The 18,086-nt window shown below is 52.4% G+C and overlaps 8 protein-coding genes across 8 annotated transcripts; 4 read left to right on the plus strand and 4 right to left on the minus strand.

Moving 5' to 3' along the window:
* Window positions 1–129: 129 nt before the first annotated feature.
* Window positions 130–1,292, minus strand: J4E83_003302 (uncharacterized protein; the record flags this gene model as incomplete). The annotated part of the gene is made up of 2 exons (XM_049330239.1): window positions 130–708; window positions 762–1,292. The coding sequence occupies 2 exons, from the start codon at window positions 1,290–1,292 to the stop codon at window positions 130–132; spliced, it is 1,110 nt and encodes a 369-aa protein (XP_049190735.1).
* A 280-nt stretch (window positions 1,293–1,572) lies between these two features.
* On the plus strand, window positions 1,573–3,972 carry J4E83_003303 (uncharacterized protein; the record flags this gene model as incomplete). The annotated part of the gene is made up of 6 exons (XM_049330240.1): window positions 1,573–1,653; window positions 1,839–2,036; window positions 2,084–2,262; window positions 2,311–3,685; window positions 3,741–3,866; window positions 3,934–3,972. The coding sequence occupies 6 exons, from the start codon at window positions 1,573–1,575 to the stop codon at window positions 3,970–3,972; spliced, it is 1,998 nt and encodes a 665-aa protein (XP_049190736.1).
* Window positions 3,973–5,249: 1,277 nt separating this feature from the next.
* On the plus strand, window positions 5,250–6,413 carry J4E83_003304 (uncharacterized protein; the record flags this gene model as incomplete). The annotated part of the gene is made up of 1 exon (XM_049330241.1): window positions 5,250–6,413. The coding sequence occupies one exon, from the start codon at window positions 5,250–5,252 to the stop codon at window positions 6,411–6,413; it is 1,164 nt and encodes a 387-aa protein (XP_049190737.1).
* A 755-nt stretch (window positions 6,414–7,168) lies between these two features.
* Window positions 7,169–7,939, minus strand: J4E83_003305 (uncharacterized protein; the record flags this gene model as incomplete). Its single annotated transcript, XM_049330242.1, has 1 exon — window positions 7,169–7,939. The coding sequence occupies one exon, from the start codon at window positions 7,937–7,939 to the stop codon at window positions 7,169–7,171; it is 771 nt and encodes a 256-aa protein (XP_049190738.1).
* A 3,582-nt stretch (window positions 7,940–11,521) lies between these two features.
* On the plus strand, window positions 11,522–12,426 carry J4E83_003306 (uncharacterized protein; the record flags this gene model as incomplete). The annotated part of the gene is made up of 2 exons (XM_049330243.1): window positions 11,522–11,564; window positions 11,669–12,426. 2 exons carry the CDS (start codon window positions 11,522–11,524, stop codon window positions 12,424–12,426), a joined length of 801 nt encoding a protein of 266 aa, XP_049190739.1.
* Window positions 12,427–12,678: 252 nt separating this feature from the next.
* Window positions 12,679–14,088, minus strand: J4E83_003307 (uncharacterized protein; the record flags this gene model as incomplete). The annotated part of the gene is made up of 1 exon (XM_049330244.1): window positions 12,679–14,088. One exon carries the CDS (start codon window positions 14,086–14,088, stop codon window positions 12,679–12,681), a length of 1,410 nt encoding a protein of 469 aa, XP_049190740.1.
* A 358-nt stretch (window positions 14,089–14,446) lies between these two features.
* Window positions 14,447–15,484, plus strand: J4E83_003308 (uncharacterized protein; the record flags this gene model as incomplete). Its single annotated transcript, XM_049330245.1, has 1 exon — window positions 14,447–15,484. One exon carries the CDS (start codon window positions 14,447–14,449, stop codon window positions 15,482–15,484), a length of 1,038 nt encoding a protein of 345 aa, XP_049190741.1.
* Window positions 15,485–15,863: 379 nt separating this feature from the next.
* J4E83_003309 (uncharacterized protein) lies at window positions 15,864–17,492 on the minus strand (the record flags this gene model as incomplete). Its single annotated transcript, XM_049330246.1, has 2 exons — window positions 15,864–16,155; window positions 17,254–17,492. The coding sequence occupies 2 exons, from the start codon at window positions 17,490–17,492 to the stop codon at window positions 15,864–15,866; spliced, it is 531 nt and encodes a 176-aa protein (XP_049190742.1).
* Between the last annotated feature and the right edge of the window lie 594 nt (window positions 17,493–18,086).

An 18,086-nucleotide genomic window follows, 5' to 3' on the forward strand; every position in this document is an offset into this window, starting at 1 on the left:
GTATCATACCTTGAGCACCTGTCTGCTCATAACGCCCACTGATCCTGGCTGGCAACACATCATCCCTCTTCGATCATGTGGCCTCTCCATCCGGAGCAGGTCTTGTGCCATAGCTCTTTCCATGTGGACTTATTTAGTCTTCATGGAACCCTTGCCAGCCTTTGCGTCCTTGACCTTCTGCTTCTCCTTCTCCGTCTGCGGCAAGTCCATGCTCTTGGTGCCGAACTTCGGAAGGAACTTCCCGACCCGCTCCTGGTAGACCTTGTATTCAGGGTACTTGCCCGCGCTGAGCAGCTCAGTCAACCAAGTGCTAGCCTGGAACAAGATCAGGTATCCGAATGCACCGGCGAACGCCCAGTTGACGTAGGTCTCGGTCTCCAAGCAGCACCATTGGTATAAGCATACCCAGAAGGATTGTTCGGCTGCGAAGTTGGGGTGGCGCGACCAGCTGAAAAGACCAGTAGTGTTGAAGCCACGGTCTAACTGTTCACGGGTGTATTTCTGGTCGGATGGTACCTTGGCAGTCTTCTGGTATGCATTCCTCGCCTTGTAAAAGTTCCATTGCGCTTGGTCGGCAAAGAACTCGAACACGACGATAGCGAGCATGGAGCGGCCGAAAAGGGTATCGTAGGTTGTGATGTCGTTGCCCTTGATGCGGTTGACGAGGAGGAGGATATACGTGGGCGTGGTGACGAGCCAAAGAAGAATCTATCATGATCAGTATCTCATACACTGATAGTAAATAGTAGGAGTATACTTACATTCTGCCCTAGCGAGATGAATGTGACATTGAAAATGAACATGGCGGGTCCGCCGACGTAGTCCTTGACAATTTCCCATCGGTAGTCTTCGCTGCCGACCTGATATCCGCCCTTCCGCCAATAGTTGAAAGTCAAGCGAGCACCCCAGATGATTGAGACAGCCATGATATGGTCCAGCTTCATGGTGGGCAGGCCGTTGAGATGAGCCCATAGTGCGTAATGCACGTTGTAGAGGGCAGGCAATATACTCCAGATCCTGTCAACCTGCGAGTAGTTCCGGTTGATCTCGGAGACGGCAAGCACGATCGGCGTGACGAACATCGTGGCAAATGCCAGCGATGACATGAGCGGGTTGGTGTTGACATAGAGGTCTTTCAATGCTTGCACATCGGTGATATGCGCTGCAACCTTGTACGGGAGGTCGTAGAATTGTGGCAGGAACGGCTCGACGGTCTTGAAGTAGTCGACGCAGTCGGGCAGCGTCTTGACAAGCGGCAGTGCCATGTCGGTGTATGTACGGGGGTCAGGCATCGTTGCGATGAGGGTAGGTGAAGATGGGGATGTTGCGATGCGCCCCTCGCAAGCTGGCGTTAGCGTTTGTTGTGTGAAGCGGACAATGACCTCATGAAGACCTGTTTTCCCTGGCGTCCCCGGCTTAGCGAGCTGCGGTAGCGTCCGTGCGGCTCTTGGACGCGCTAGTACGCGCCAAGGTTACTTTGACGCGTCTTCACATGACCGTGAGGATCTTTCCCCACCATCGCCTCCAGACCCACGTGAGCCTCTTTCGCGGTTTCAACGGCAGTCCAGAGGTATGACTCGGGTATTGTGCGTGGCGGAAAAGCCATCGATCGCAAAAGCAGTCGCAAATCATCTGGGCGGCCAAGCCCGAGCAGTAAGTTCAGCATGTCGCATTGACCTTCAACATATACCTTGAAAGTTCGAACTTGTGTTTGATTGATATTCCGATACCCGGAGAGGATGCCAGATGCGTTCAGCTCATGTCTTGGTATTCGGTGCAAGGATACAGGCGCCTTCATGGCCTGACGTGCAGATCGGACGCAGGCTGACTTCAGATAGGAAAGTGTCCGCGGTATCCAGTGGGTCAAGAACTACAAGTTTGATTTCCGCTTCCAAAACTGGGGGCAATGCTCTGTAACGTTCACATGCGTTGCTGGACATATTGTTGCGCAGGACTTCAACGATCGATTCAAGAAATGGCACTCATGTCAACCCGCAGCACTGTTCGAGGCTCCCATAGTGTCGAGCATAGCAGAAGTGGGTGATTTGGTTCATTTTGACGAAGTTGGCTAATCCATATACAGGACAAAAAGGTTGTAGCGAGCAATATCGAAGCGCAAGCCAGGTGGGCGAACATCTTGTTCATCTGGACTGATTGTGATCGCGAAGGCGAGCATATCGGCACTGAGATTCGTGATATTGCGCTGAAGGCGAACCCAAACATGCAGGTTTGGAGAGCGCGTTTTAGCAACATCGAGAGAGCGTCTGTGACACTGCAAGATCTTCATGAGCATCAACTAACGTGACCCAGGCACGTTATACAAGCCTCACAGAACCCGATCCGCCTAGACGAAAAGCAGGCTCAAGCTGTTTCGGCTCGTATTGAACTAGATTTGCGGCTCGGTGCGGCCTTCACACGCATGCAGACACTGGCGCTACAAAACATGATTCCTCAGCAGGGCGAAGAGCGAGGCAAGTTGATCAGCTACGGCTCCTGCCAATTTCCAACGTTAGGGTTCGTTGTCGACCGCTATCTGCGAGTGCGAAATTTCGTTCCCGAGCCATTTTGGTACATCAAGCTCGCACACAAGAAGGACGACATCGAAGTCAAATTCAACTGGCGACGAGGCCATCTCTTCGATCGTATGGCGGTCGTCCTCATCTTCGAGCGATGTCTACTCTCAAAAACAGCAAAAGTGATCAAGATGACTAAGAAACCCACAAAGAAGTGGAAACCGTTACCTCTGACGACAGTCGAACTACAAAAGAATGGAAGTAGATTTCTTCGCATGACCTCGCAAGACGTCATGAAAGTGGCCGAAGACTTGTATACGAAAGGGTGGATTAGTTACCCGCGTACTGAGACTGATCAATTTGATCGTGGTATGGACCTGCGAGCGCTTGTCGGAAGGCAAACACAAGACGGTCGCTGGGGTCCGTTCGCACAGAACCTCATGAACGGTGGCTTTCATCAACCTCGCGAGGGCCGCAACAACGACAAAGCACATCCGCCCATCCATCCCGTCAACTACGTCGCTTCCACTCAACTCAACGACAGGGAGCGCACCGTCTATGAATTTGTTGTCCGCCGCTTTCTCGCCTGTTGCTCTGAAGACGCTGTCGGCGAAGCCACAGACATCGAGATCGAGTATGGAGGCGAGGTATTTCATGCACATGGTCTTACCGTGATTGCCAGGAACTATCTCGAGGTCTATCCATACGACAAGTGGGAGAGCAGTCAAGTGCTCCCCCAGTACACGGTAGGTGAGACTTTCGAGCCTACAGAAGCGAACATGCTGGACGGACAAACGTCGGCACCTAGCTACCTCACCGAGCCCGAACTCATCGCGCTCATGGATGCGAACGGCATCGGCACAGATGCAACCATGGCCGAGCATATCGCCAAGATCAAGGAGCGCGAATACGTCATTGCAAGACTCAAAGCGGGCGGCGCAGCAGCAGCAGCCGCAGATGGCGCAGGTGTAGGTAGAGGCCGCGGCAGAGGAAGAGGAGGGGCACGAGGGGGACGTGGTGGGCGAGGCGGCGCAGCCGTAGGCCAGAACAACGGAGGAGGGACGGGCGGAATACAAGAGTTCATCCCAACGACTCTGGGTATCGCGCTTATCGAAGGATACGACAACGTGGGGTTTGAGACAAGCCTCAGCAAACCATTCCTCCGGAAAGAAGTAAGTGGAATGTTGGGCTTTGATGACCCGGCATGCTCGCTAACACATTGGGTAGATGGAGGTCCAGATGAAGGCCATCTGCGAAGGCCGCACTACGCGCAACGAAGTGGTGCATCAAAACCTCGAGCAGTACCGGGCCGTTTTTACTCGCACGGTGCAGCAGATCAACGTCCTCAAATCGGTACGTCGATTTTGGCTCGAACTTTTGTGTGTGTAGTCGCATCGCTAACGGAATCCCCACCCACTAGGCTATCACGAAGTATGTTGTCAACGCAAATCATGGTTGAGGCATTATCACGTTGTCTGGTCGTAACGCTCACGTCCCTCGGTTGACGGCAAAAAGCTCCGATGGGTTGCGCAAGCTCTCTGTAGAGTTTGGCGATCTTCTGCGACGGGATGTCTTGCAGTGAGGCTTGTCGGGCAAACACGTGTGTCAGACGGTGGTTGCTGGCCGCGAAAGCAGGCCCCTCACCATGTGCCTGAGCCTCTCATTAGTAGGCGCATGGCGAAATCGGACCTTTGGATGGTGGGATGGACCCCGCAGCGCGATAATGATAGCGCCAATCGCCGGTGTGGGAGCGAGGCATGGAGAGACGGATGGCCAACGTAAGAAGCCGATACACACAGCATGGCGATATGGGGCATCGGCTGCGAACGGAAGCCACGATCGCGATGGCTGAATGCAGCAGCTGCGAACATCGCGACATCGTTCTCACAGCGTTTCGCAGCATTTCAGACAAAGTACACGGCTTCACCGCATCGCAAAGACACGATACACTTTGTACTACTCTAGCGTTGCCCTGCTTCTTCTAAGCTTCGAGTCCCTGCTGCTGCGAGGGGCGAGGTTTCATGACGCTTGTGCGAGGTGTGTGGCTGTCAAGGACTCAGTCAGCTGCTTCCGAGCCAATCACATGGCTGACAGGGGCACGAGTCGTAGCTTCCCGTCAGATGCGCGTGCCTTCCTTGGAACCAGCTGCCTTCGGAACCAAGGAGCCCTTATCATAGCGACCCTGCCTTGCTCGTACGTAGACTCATAACATAGCCCACACCCGAATATTGAACCTCTTCTGATAGCTCGTTTGTACGCTGTTTGCCCGTCTCTGCCTCTACTACCGTTCGCCTCTGCTGCCCCGACACGCTACCTGCATCCTCCCGTTACCGACTCGCTGATCCATCGCCGATCGCTAAACCTCTCGGAACGGTGAAGGCACAAGCTACGTTGCTGCAGCTTGCTATAACAACCCAACGCCAACGCATATCCGCCCCATAACTGCATTTCGCTTGTCGCACAAAGCAGTTCGACCTCTGTCCTCAATTTTACACCCAAACTCCTGCTGCAGCCCGAAGACCGTACCGTCGATACCCGACAGTGCAAGCCAAAGCTCCTGGTGCGTTTGCCGCAAGACGAGTTGCATCGCCCTGCAAACTCACCGTCTGAACCCTACAATATCAGACATTCTGGTTGCTGACTCTTTCGCTCTCCAGACCTCCTTTCCATCCAGCGCGACTCCCGACCAACTCGCGCTTTGACTCACCAGTCAGCCCCTGCCTCCCAACAGTAAACATGGCTGCTTCCGCCCAGAAGCCGATGTCCAACATCGCCATGGCCTTTGGACGCCAGGACAGCGGCCATGCTGCTTCGACCGGTACCCTCCCTACGCCCCCGAGCTCCATCTCCCCGACGCTCCCTGCGCACAAGCGACGCCCCATGCCCGTCGTCGGGCGCCTGCACACACCAGAAGAGGAGTCTATGGACATAGATCTTCAGGATGCGGTGGAACATGCGGCAGCGCAGGATCAGCCTTCTGCGCTCTCCAAGGAGGCGCTGGCGGGTTTAGATGCGACGCGCCAGATTACGGCGCTGATGCTGGCCAAGCACCACCTGCCAGACATCATCGAAGGCCACGGCGCAATGCCCATCCGCGAGATGATGGCGCATCTAACACATGCTGTGCCTGGCTTCTCTGGGCTGCCCCCTGCGAAGGCCCGTAGGCTAGTCGTTGCGGCGCTGGAACATCGCGCCGGCGGCGGTCTGCACGGAGAGGTCAAGTTCGAGAAGGTCGGCTGGGGACGTTGGAGTGTAGCTGGCTCTGGCTCCCAGGCTGCTGGAATGCCCATCGGTGGTAAGCGCTCTGGAAACGGGCGCGCAACGCCGGCGAGTGTCGATAGCATCGGGGGCAGCCTCCAAATACCCAAGTTGCGACAAGAGCGCGACGTCTACTCGGGCAGTTGGAATGCTGGCTCGTGGTCGCCGCACCGCCAGGGCGAGGACGAAGAGATGGCTGACCAGATGTCGCTGGACGACTCTGAGGGCAGCACCGAATCCGACTCGGCTTCCGACATGGATTTGGAGGAAGAACTTAACGACGACACGGATCAAGAAGACTGGGCGACGATGGGGCCTGAAGCTCTTCGCGAGACCCGCCGCGGTCCGCGCCGAGAACACCGCGATTACAACTATCTAAGCCGAACTCAGACGAGCAACCCGCGCTACCGGAGCATATCCGCCCAGGCCCACTCTCTGCCTCAGCCTCAACCTCACCACGGACGCACTGCGACGCCCACGTACAAACCTTTCCTTACTGTTCCACATGCATCCCACGGTAATCACGTCGTGAACGCGGGCTCTCCTTTGACTTCTTCCGTTTTTAATGCACCAGCTGGTGTAGCCGGCTCTGGCGCTGAGCGCGACGCCATCGAGGCACTCATTGCTATGGGCTCCATGTAGACCCTTTTTATCTACAGCATCGAGCTGTATAGAGCTGGCGAACGTTGCGAAAACGCACAAAGCCGTACGAGACACGACTGTTACACGTCACATACCCCCCACATTCAACATTAGATTATGGCTGCGCATTTATTCACACGCAACAAGGGCTGGAAATGGTTTTGGGTCTGATTGGATTACGTTGGCATGCCCCCCAGGTTCTCGATCTGCATGGTTCTGGTATGCAATTGGGACGATCCGTCAAGTGCTGATGTGGATCATATTTGGACTTTTTGTTTACTTTCACCGCTTTATTTTTAACAAGAGATGATTGGGCTATGCCGACATCTACCATTTTGCTCAACTCACACCACACTCTTCCGCGGTATACGCAGTGTCTTTGTCCATGGTCTGGCGCTTGTCTGGCGTTATGGCGTATGGTTGATGATAGATGATACGATGGACGTGGATCAAATACAGCTTGTATATAGTCTTTTGTAAAGACAGACACCCTACTCCGCTCATCAACTGGCTGAGATGCTAGTGAGCTTCCATGATGCCGATTATGCGCTTCGGCGGTAATGGTTGACTGCAATACAATCCACGCTCGACATTTCATCTCTCTCAAGGATTTGAAGGTTGGGTGTGTTCTACGAGATCTAGTATCTTCTTCGCTTTTGCCACACAATTGTTGCTCCCACACTTGATGCAACTGCATTGCTCCGCCCGGATTCCATAACTTCCATACCCTCCATATGTATGCCTCTTAGATCTGCTCAAACCCCGTCCTTGGAATCTTCTTCAAACACCACCTTGCTCCTAACGAGTGCCTCCACCTTCTGAATGCCGTCGGTAATCGAGGGAATATTGCCGCTCTGCCACAGCCTATCGGTGAATGTGACTTCGCCTTTGCATTTGAATACGATAGACTCGTCACAGCTGTCAGGTATCCACCCAAGAAGCTGCGTGATTGAATCATCGTTTAGAGGACTCCAACTGACTCCACGGCAATTGATCACAACGTTGACGTATCGCAAGTTCGAAAGTCCGCGGCTCCCCTTGGAGATCTTTGACAGAGTTTCCCAGTCGGTAAAGGAACCCATCAGAACGTCTACCACAATCTTCCGCATTGACTCATGGGCGATTGGAAACAGAGGAAGGCCACGATGGCTCAACATTCGTTTGAGCCGTATGCGGAAGGTGTTCTGGCCGTAGAATATTTCCTTTGCAAGACCGGCGATCTCGGGAGATATACGAAGATGGTGGTCGAGGGCTTGAAGATTTTTTGTCTCGCATCGGTCGATCGTTTCGGGAAAGGACAAATTGTAGCTTAGTATTTGGACCTTGAGTTCTGTCGGAAGCTTGTTCCAGCCAGTAGCGAAAGCAAAGTCAAGCGGCAGTGATGGTACGAGCCATGTATCGTGGTGAGGTCGGAGATATACCGCGTTGGTGCAGGTCAATTGTGTGACGCTCTTGATGATGGTACTAGCACTGACTACATGTAATGCCGAGGGCGCGGTGACCCAAAGCCATGATCCCGCAGGCATTTGAAGCGGCGTGCGAATGCAGAGAGGCGAGTCTTGGGACAGACCAAGCGCAGCCGTACATGAGGCAGATGGAGGTGAGCGATTTGGCGGCGCTGTAGTTCCGAAAGCGTGGGTACGCGATGGTGTTTGACTGGTATGGAAGTAAAGCACATCCATGGCTTGTATTTTCGAGAGGCAAGTAGAAGCTGACGGGGTAGTTTGGGAGTATGCCCAGATGTGGTGGATTGCTGGGATTGTAAGGAACTGAGGTGGTCTAGCCTGCTAACAGCGAAAAAGCAGATGTGTAAGGATTAGGCGCCTTGAAAGTGATCAGGCAGTAGCGTATAGAGGGAATCACAATTCGGGCTTCAATTGCACGAACACAATCTTCACTCCGAAGCCCGCAGAATCGCGAAATATCTCTCACACGCCACCATCAGGGAATTTGTTTACCCCATCGTGTAGGTGAAAGCTTTTTTTCGAATAAAAGAATAGATTTGCATTGAAGCCTTCACTCATTACAGTTTTGAGGCGCGAGGCCTCGAATGGACTTAATTCGAGCGCCTAGAATTCACAAGCTGTATGTCAAGAGCCGTGTGAACTACGATTCAATATGAACAACATACAAATGCGCTGTGAATTGTACTACAATCATTGTGAGTGGTCAGCTTCACAGCGAGTAGATACCAATATAAGTCCGAGTTTTATACCAAGATGGAGTTATACATCTAACCTCAGCCGTTGTTCTTCAGGCTCATCGCGCCTTTCAGAGACAACCTAAAAGCAATCGTATCTTCGCAGTACTCCTTGAGAACAAGGTGCAAATACTGCAAGAGCCATGTCCGCCCCAACCCCAGAGACAACCTCAATGCATGCACAAGGAAAGACTTCAGGGCAAGATGAGGAATTTGAAGAAGTGATAGAAATCAACTGGCCCATGACTATACCCAGACAAGCTAGTTTCGCCGTTTACTCGTCCCAGCCGTTAAACATATCGGCACCCTGCTCGATGCAAATACACGCGCTTACACCGATCCATATCCAATCCGACAGCAAACTTACGGTTTCGCCGGCTGGCCCTGCAACACCAGGATTTGCAAGGGGCTGGAGCAAGTTACCGACTGAACTGAAACTCGAGATACTTCGTTACAACCTCCTGTATCCCTCCCCACTATGGCCAGCAAACATCAACACCGTCATACGCAGGGAGCTGTTCCCGTACCTGAGGATGACACCAGACATCGCTGAGATGGCCAAATCTGTATTCTACGAAGAGAACAAGTTCGTCATGCAGTTCACCAACTCGCTACATTTTCCAAACTCGATATTGGCTAAGCCTCCCATGAGTATACGGCCTCAGCTCCGTCATATCACTTTCCAGACTCGTCTGTGTGAATTCGACTGGCAAATACTACGAGCAATGTCGGGAAAAGATCGTGCTGGTTTCACGGGATTGATTCATCTCAAAGTGAGATATTTGTCAGGTGAGGATGCAGCAATCCTCGAACTTGCTAAAAATGACTTTCTACGGGGGCCCATGTCTTTCGACGAGTGCTATTTATTGCGCCGAGGAGAACCCGTGCATCTGCCGTTTGACGGCGTAGTCACGTTTGATCGATCGGGGTTTGTGGGGCGTCGAAACCCTGAGGAGGATGAAGCGCAATGGGAATTGACGCGTCGCGTCGAAGGGTTTGTGACGAGGGATATTACTTTCACTAAATAACAAGCGTGAAATGTAGTGTACACTACTGAAATTGGATTGATTCATGATAAGCGTGCACGACACCTGTATTGAGTTAGATGACTGCGGCTCCGGCGATGCCTGACGGGGACCTCGGAAAGGTGACGATGTGTGACGTCATCACCCGATTATCTAATCGCCAGCCCCCTTCACACCCCCGCTACTGCTGGCGAAGGACTAGCTGAACCCAAATTCACTCCAAGCTCTAGATATTAAAAAAAACTTGAGACCACGTTGTACATAGTTGGTCAAGCGATCAAACAGCATCGCGAGAAACAGCACCCAAAATGGTGCTTGGTACCTAAGCACATCAGACATAGGTAGGTAATGATTGGCGTTGGCTAGGAGCTAATACCAATGGTAGGATAGCGATTTGGGTAAAACAAATACAGTAACGAAATACATCTTGCAGCAAACGAAGTGCAGACCGCAATGGTAATGCAATTGGTAAAAGCGCAAGCCAAGATTCGTGCACTTCGCGCTCTCCAAACATACTACGTACTAACCATACCAAGTGACAACTCTACTATTTCCGGAGCATGCGCTGCAACGTCTCTTGGATGATTTTCGCGCAAGAACCACCACAAATACCCGATCCGTCGCCACCCGAGCATTCCATACCTCGGACCTCAACCACAATCTTTTTCGCATCGACGTTGCAGGATGTACCTCGGAGCCCCTTTCTAGCATCTTTGCGGCGCTGTTTGAGTGTAAGTCCACACCAACGCCTGGATGAATAAGGACCCCTAGCCATGAAGCAAGTCTCGTCTTTACCATCATTTTCAAGAGTGACGATGATCTTGAGCAACTGGGGGTGGAAGTACTGCTGCCAGCGCACGGGATCTGAGGCAGGGGTACCCTCGGGGATACGGGTGTCATCAGACGTGCATTTACCCAAAGTCAACGGGATCTGGGACGGCTTCCATCTGTTGGGGACTAGGAACAGCCAGTCGCCATCTAGCTTGAAGATATCTTGAAGGTACCGAGGGTCGCCATTGTAGCGCTCCGGCTGAAATCGCAGATCTAAAGTCAATTTACGCACCAGTGAGGCGGTTGGCGGACTTGGATACATGAAGTTATACATCGCTCTCCGAGGATTGAAGAGTAGCGTGTTCGTTTTCGATAGCCCGATGACAAATTCATTCTCCTTCCAGTAGACATCCATAGCTAGGTCGTATAGCCGTTTGTTGATGCTAGCAAGTCGAATGAGACGAACCATGTACACTGAGTGCATTAGGGCCGTGATGGGTTTGTCAAATACAAGACAATATCCAAGAATTTGCATCAACAGCTCATTGGATAAGGCTAGAAATTGCGACGGGACGATATTGGTTTGCGTCATTTCCGCTGACAGTTCGTGAGACTTGGAAGGAAAGACGCCTTGAAGGGCTCGTATAGGCTCTGTAATTATTTCTGATGTGCTATGCTGTGAAGGTCGAGATGTCGAATGAATGAAATAAAACGGTGTTAGATTGAGATTGCTGGTGGGTTGCTTCTCGGCTCGCACGGTGAAAGAACTACACCCGTGGGAAAGAGGTTTATATGTAGTAGAGGGATGGGCACGCCCTTTGTGCACTGTGTGCATTCACCCAAAGCTTAGACGGACGTCCAATGTGAAAGCTCGTTCAGCGTCCGCAGGGTTGACTTCGTTTCACTCGTACGCAATGAACAACTGCGTAGAATACATGGGTAGACCCCAAGTCAATCTGACGCCTTTCAGCAACGTGTCTGCTTGCCTTGACTTCACCGTACCGGGCTCAACTGTGGCCATTCAGATAAATATGTGCTGAATTTGCTCCCTCAGTCTCCCCCAGTCTCACCGAACAACTACTCGTATCCACCACCAAGCAAAACACCACAGCATGAACGGAGACAAAGAAACCAACGCAGGGTCTTTCAAGGATAGTAAGTCTTCCTATTTCATCACCCTCCATCTCGCACGCTAACGATTTTAGCGAGCATGTGCGATGAGGCCTCCTCTGCTCCTGCATCTTGGAATAGTTTACCAGAAGAGCTGAAACTGGCGACCCTTGGCCATCGACTCCACATTGATGGTACTCTCACGGCCATAACTCATCCCATCCGTGCAAAAATGGCTAGTTATGAGGCTTTGCTCCTCACCAGCAAAGAGATGAATAGACTAGCCAAGATTTCGTGGGGAGAGAACCAATTCCTTCTCGGTTGGCCGAGCGCTGGCCTACAATACCCGCGACCACCCACGTCTCTCGCAGAACAGGTTCGGAACTTAACCATCGAGATCTTCGTGGATGGCCGACTAGGTTGGAACAGGACGAATGAAAACCCCAGATTCCCGTACTCATGGAATGTCCTCCTCGACACCGAAAAGAGCTCCAGACTGCGTCGAACAACATGGAAGGAGCTTAGAGGGAACGGGGATCCGGCCGTCGCCTGGCAGTCAGAGTTTGTCGTCCTGAAAGAGCTCACAGTCGCCTGGCAGTCAGAGTTTCCCGCCCTGAAGGAGCTCACAGTCGAGATTATACTCGCTGGGGATCTAGATGGCTACCACAACGACAGAAACAAGATCGGTAGGATTCACGGCTGCAGGGACAAGGAAAAAATCGAAGAGCACTTCGAAGGCTGTCGTACATATCTCAGCACCCGCAAGCTTACAGTCAAGGTCCGTGGTTTCAAATGCGGAGACTATTCAACCGATGGAGACGCTGGTCCCAACACCAAAGCCTGTCCCAATGGGTGCGCTGAGAGGGTCGCGACATGCTTTGCGGATCTCGTCGAAATCAAGGATTAAATTGACCGTATGGACGAGAAGGACGATGGTGAGGTCCTTTGGGGACGTTTTTATGGAACGGTAGTCTTGGAAAGAGTTTGTCGACTTAGTAAGCTCAGAGCTCTCGAGGGGAATAGGACAGTTGGCTAGATGTTTCCACGGCCGACTTGGTTCATAGGAAGAAGTTTAGACGGTTAACAGAACAGTACGTTCATGCTACTGCTGCACTCTTAGCTTAGTGCACTAGGCAGCGCCCGTCTTACACGGTACATGCTAGCCCTCACTGTCAAATACCACTTTGCTTCTTCCCCGTGTACCTTCATCAACCGCACTTCCAACCTTTCTGACCACTTCTTTGTCGAAAAAGGCAACACCTAGCTCTTGACTTGTGAACCAACTCGCCCGGTCTAGATTCCCGGAGCCTAGGACGAGGACTTCGTCATCTATAATAGTCATCTTGAGATGCGACTGTTGGGGCTCTCCTGCTTCGTTGCCCCTCTTCTTGGGTCCACCGATCGGCTCGAAGTATGATACATGTAGGCGACCGGGCTTGGGAGTCGCCATAGCTGCTTCCTCATCGTTCAAACTGCCACCGTCGTGGGTCAGCTGTTGATAGCGTTTGATGAGCTTCTTGATGCAGCGTGACGTTGTGGTTCCTGCTGTGACCAACTGCTCGAGTATCATGAGACGTTCGGAGGTCAGAATGCGTACGTCGATGCCGCGTGCAAGCGCTCTGAGTATAGCGGACAGGACAGGTGGCGCAGTGACATTTGGCGTCTGAATACGGATGCTTCTCTCAGCCTTCGCGAAGAGTGTGAGTATGAAAACGTTCAGAGGCGTTGGCGGAGCTCGAAGGGTGTCTTGAGCTCCAACGAAACTAAAGCGCGGATTACGACGGTGTGGGCTGGGAAGGAAGACGGTATGTATACTGCGAGCCGATAGTAGTGCAGACGATTTCAGCGCACCGTGAAGCTTTACCGCAGCGCTGTCGGGAACGTCGAGACTAGTCGGAACATCCTCTCGCCGCTCCCAGAAAGTACGATAGAATTTGAGGAACTGTTCGACAACAGGTCCAGTAAGGGTGACGGCACCCTCGAACCATTCTTCCCAGCTGATGTTGCAACTTGGTAACACTGCCGTCTTCCGATCGACGATGATGAACTTGGGATGCATGACACTGAATGGTAATATGAATATAGACTTGATCTCGAGGTCCAGTCCATTGAGCTCAGACGGGTCAGGCAAGCCCAACTTCTTGACCCATGCTGAAGGCGGATACGTCTGTCCTGAAGTGGCCTGCTTGTGAAATAGCTTCTGAAAGACCGAGCTGGAAGAAAAGCAAAGTCGAACTCTGATCTTGTCCGTCCCTCTCCTGACAGCCTTGTCGGAGAGTCTTCTCAGAACCTCGTTCAGTGTTTCTAGAGTTGTCGATCTAGCCCAGAAGCAAGTGACGAGAATAAGCTCACGGCTAGTAGACTCGAGGAGAGGCACTAATGATTCGTAGATTGCAGATCCAGTTCCAGTCATGAAAGTGTCGAGATTAGAGGTGGTGATCAGGGACCGCGGATAGCGGGCATAGTAGCTTGGGTCATCGGTGGCATTGGCCGGCGCCGCAGCATCCAGGGCTGAGATGAAGGGCTCGTTGAAGCTGGATACGACAGGGGATGGTGTTGTCGGTGCCATGGTCATCGTATTCGAGATTCCCGTTCAGAGCAGGGATGCAGCAGTGGTCGAGAGGGAGTGGTAGCGAGATTCGACTGTTGATGGATGACGTCGGGTCGGACCTGTCGCGACTGCCATGAGGTAGACGCGTCAAGACTAGGCCCCATCCGGAAAGCTCGGCAGGGATCATTGGGGAAGCTTCAATCCCCGCCAAAATTTCGGAAGCTCTTCGCAGTAGACAACATCACCAACACCCCCGCGATATCACACGAACGCAGCCTCGACTAGCTTAAAACCATTGGCTGTAACCGAATCGATCGATCATATACTCCACTCCTTCGAGACAGAACGCGCCGTCCGCACAGGCGCATCCTTCACCATGCCAATCTCCATCCTCCCACCCAGCGCACCTCTCCCACCACGGCGCGATGTGCAAGACGAATATGACGACTCTGATGTGGAAATGGAAGACGATGACTTCGCGACTTCCGGCTCAAAATCGATCGTAACGCCCGGCGAACAAATAACCTCAGATCCTCAATGGATGCGCGGCCACGGCACTTACATTCCAAGTCTCCCTCCGTCCTCCACCACGATAATATCGACCGTCGCCGGTACCCTGCACAAGACCAACAAACTGCTTTCCGTACAACCGCTGCGCGCTCGATACCAACCCGAGATTGGCGACTTGGTCGTAGGACGCATAATGACAGTGGGAACCAAGAAGTGGAACGTGGACATCGCAGCACCAATGCACGCAAACCTGCCTTTGTCAAGTATAAATTTGCCCGGTGGAGTGTTGCGCCGCAGAACCACAGTAGACGAACTGAACATTCGGACATTCTTCCAAGAAGGCGATTTACTCGTCGCCGAAGTGCAGAGTCTGCACCAAGACGGCACAGCATCCCTCCACACACGATCGCTCAAATACGGAAAACTGCGGAACGGCTTGTTCACCAGTCTGAGTGGCGCAGGAGGTGGCATACTGAGTCGCAAGGGTGGTGTAGTGAGGAGTAGGCGGCAAGTGTTCACACTGAACACCGCGGCAGGGGAAATCGACATTGTACTCGGCGTCAATGGATACATTTTCATCAGCAAACATATCGCGACGAATGCGGACCCTAAAGAGGTGGGTATCAACAGGCTCGACGAAAGCGTAACCGAGACGCTGTACTCCAGCCAGAACGACGAGATCGAGCCAGCTGTTATGCGAGAAATTACCAGGGTCAGCACATTGATCAGGGGATTAGTAGCATGTGGCGCGAAGGTGGATGAGGACATGATTGTCAAGGTATATGACGGCGCGGTTGAGCTTGAGGCAGAAGAGCAAAGTCTAGGTGGTGTGGAGAGGGGTATTGGCGCCAAAGGTGTCGTAGAAGCGGTGCTTGGACGTATGGAGGTGGAGGCCGCCGGCTGAGGATAGACGAAGTTCGAGGCATCACAAATATCCAGAAGTAACAGACCTGGGCATTTCATGCTGCTCAAGCATCAGATCTATGCGTCCTGACGGGTTGTACCCGCCGAGTCGTTAACGAGCAGCTGCAGCAATCATGACGCTGTAACATGTAGTCACTTGCCAGAAGTGTTCTAACAACAGCACTCACGGAGCGCACACAGATCGCGCACGCCGAACAGAATTGTAAAGATAGTCAGTCATACATTAGTCATTGTGCAGTGAACACATAATACCCCATCTAAAATCGTATATGTAAAACATCGGCCCTGTATAAAGCGAGCGAAAGAAGAAGTCTCAACATAGACAAAACTCCGAAAGTCGGCGGTAGGTACACCGCCAATCACCCTTCCATGACCAGCAGCCCCTCCCTCTCCAACCTCCTCAGACTGTCGATATCACCACCGGCCTCTATAACAGCCTTCATAGCCGCTCGACTAAGCTTCCTGCGCTTATCGGCGGCTTCCTTCTCTCGTCGTGCCTTTGTCTTGCTGGAACCGCTGGGTGCGACACCTGTGAGGATTTTGCGGCTGTCGTCTGGTGTGAAGTTGACGAAGCCGACACCGCCACCGTTCACGCTCGTCTGCCGTGAGGACTGCTGGGAAGAATGGTTGGACTTGCGTCTTGACGATTGGCTAGAGCGATGATGGCTTGATGACTTGGAACGATGAAAGCGGGGTTCGACGCGTGGTGAGGGAGAGCGCGAGACTGGTTGACTGGTGGACGGCACCTGAGGTTGCGCGTAATGGTGTGATGGTCTGTTGTACATGGCACCATAGCTAGCCATATCGAACGAGGCTGAGGCTCTGGGGGTCGAATAGCTATCGTTCATAGCGCCGAACTCGAATGCGGCTGAGTCGTAAGAAATCCCTAGTCCTTCTAATCTCACATTCTGGCTCGTAGATCGCAGATTGCTTTGACCAAAGCTGGTAGAGTATGGCGGCTGAACGGTGGGGTCGTTCTCATTCCACCAACCTGCTGTCTCAAGGCTGTTGCTAGTGTCGCACGAGGCTGAGAAACTAAGATCCAGAGCTGGCGAGGTGTCAGAGCCCCATGTTGTCACGGGTAAGTGGAGAGAGGAAGGCGGGGTCTGCAAGGCTGAGAGAGCCGCACTTGACGTGCTAGAAGAGCAATAGGCGAGTCCCATGTTAGCGTTGAAGCCGCTGTCGGAGTTGCTGGAATTTCCCATTGCTGGCGATGCAGATGGAGTCAATTGGTAGTTCGTATAGTTCGACCTGTCGTTGGGCAGGCTCGAATAATCATTAGTGTAAGCCTGATGGTGATTATGGGCAACACCGCCATTGTTGCGCTCTTGCTGATCCAGATTGGATGAAAGCGGGGGCGAAGCGATACCATGTGACGAGGCTCTCGCGAAAGATTCTGTCGGGCTGTTCGTCTTGCGAGTCCACGCATTCGTGATGGACGATTGGAAATGAGATGATTGCATCATCTTGGCCGAGACTGAAGGATGTGGTCTCTTCGTAGACTTGGTAATGCCGCGATACCTCGGTTGACCGTGAGAGGAAAGAGTCTTTTTGACAGATCGTCCAGAAGGGTGGGGTCGAGATGTAGGAGGCTGAGACGTGGACCTTGAGTGATTTCTCTCCAGCTCAAAGAGATCTTCGAAGCTTAACAACTCGGAGTCGCTACGAGAATCAATGCCGGAAGATGATGTAACATAGAAAGAGGAGGCAGGATCATCAGATCGAAACGAGGTTGCGTTTTGTGCGTACTTTTCGAGAGCCTTGTGCCAAGCAGCCTGTGTTTCCCGATCGAGTATAGGCTCAGGACCAAAGCATTCGCTTCCATTTGACAAAGACGATTCGAAATGATGCGTCGTATTATCTGAAGTGGATTGCTTCGGCGTGCGGTCATTGAAATGATTGAGTAAATCTGTCTCGACATATTGTTCGAATAAGCGGTCCAGGTCGACTGCTTCGACCTCTTTGTCGCTGGTCGGCCGTATTGGCATAGTGTCGGTAGAGTGTTGATGTTATGGCGATGAAATGAAGTAGGTTTGCAGCGTATTTGGTTATGTTGACCGACAATGGATAGGCGAGCGAGTGACGTTGAAGGATGTAGCAGAATTAGTGGCGAGTAAAGGCGATAAGTAACACGGTACTTGTACCTGACTGATAGATACGCTGTGGTGGTTACAGGCCTGCACGAACTACTTCTGTAACGTGCCAATGACGCACCGTAACAAACATGCTAGACAAACCTAGACTAGAGAGATTCAATTTTGCATCCAAATATGGCAAAATACCTTACCGGCCATTTCCTACTCGGTGTACATTCCAGCTATACTTAGCGTAGAAGGTCGAATTGGGTTGACCCGGGGTTGGCATGGGGGGACCAAGCCCCAACCCTTTGGTTTCAGGTAGCTTTGAGGCGTTCGCACCGTCCGTGCCTCACAACCTCTCGAGCCCGCGACTAGGGTAATTGAACATGTCGTAATGATGGTAGGTGCGTGCCCATGCAGCCACATACCAGCCGTTGGGTATTCTCCCTAGGTACGTTGCCCATGCCGCAGGTACCCGTAATACGACAATCGGGTTGTAGGTGA

Source organism: Alternaria metachromatica (genome assembly GCF_023757995.1).
Source record: "Alternaria metachromatica strain BMP 0045 chromosome Unknown scaffold_5, whole genome shotgun sequence".
Lineage (NCBI taxonomy): Eukaryota > Fungi > Ascomycota > Dothideomycetes > Pleosporales > Pleosporaceae > Alternaria > Alternaria metachromatica.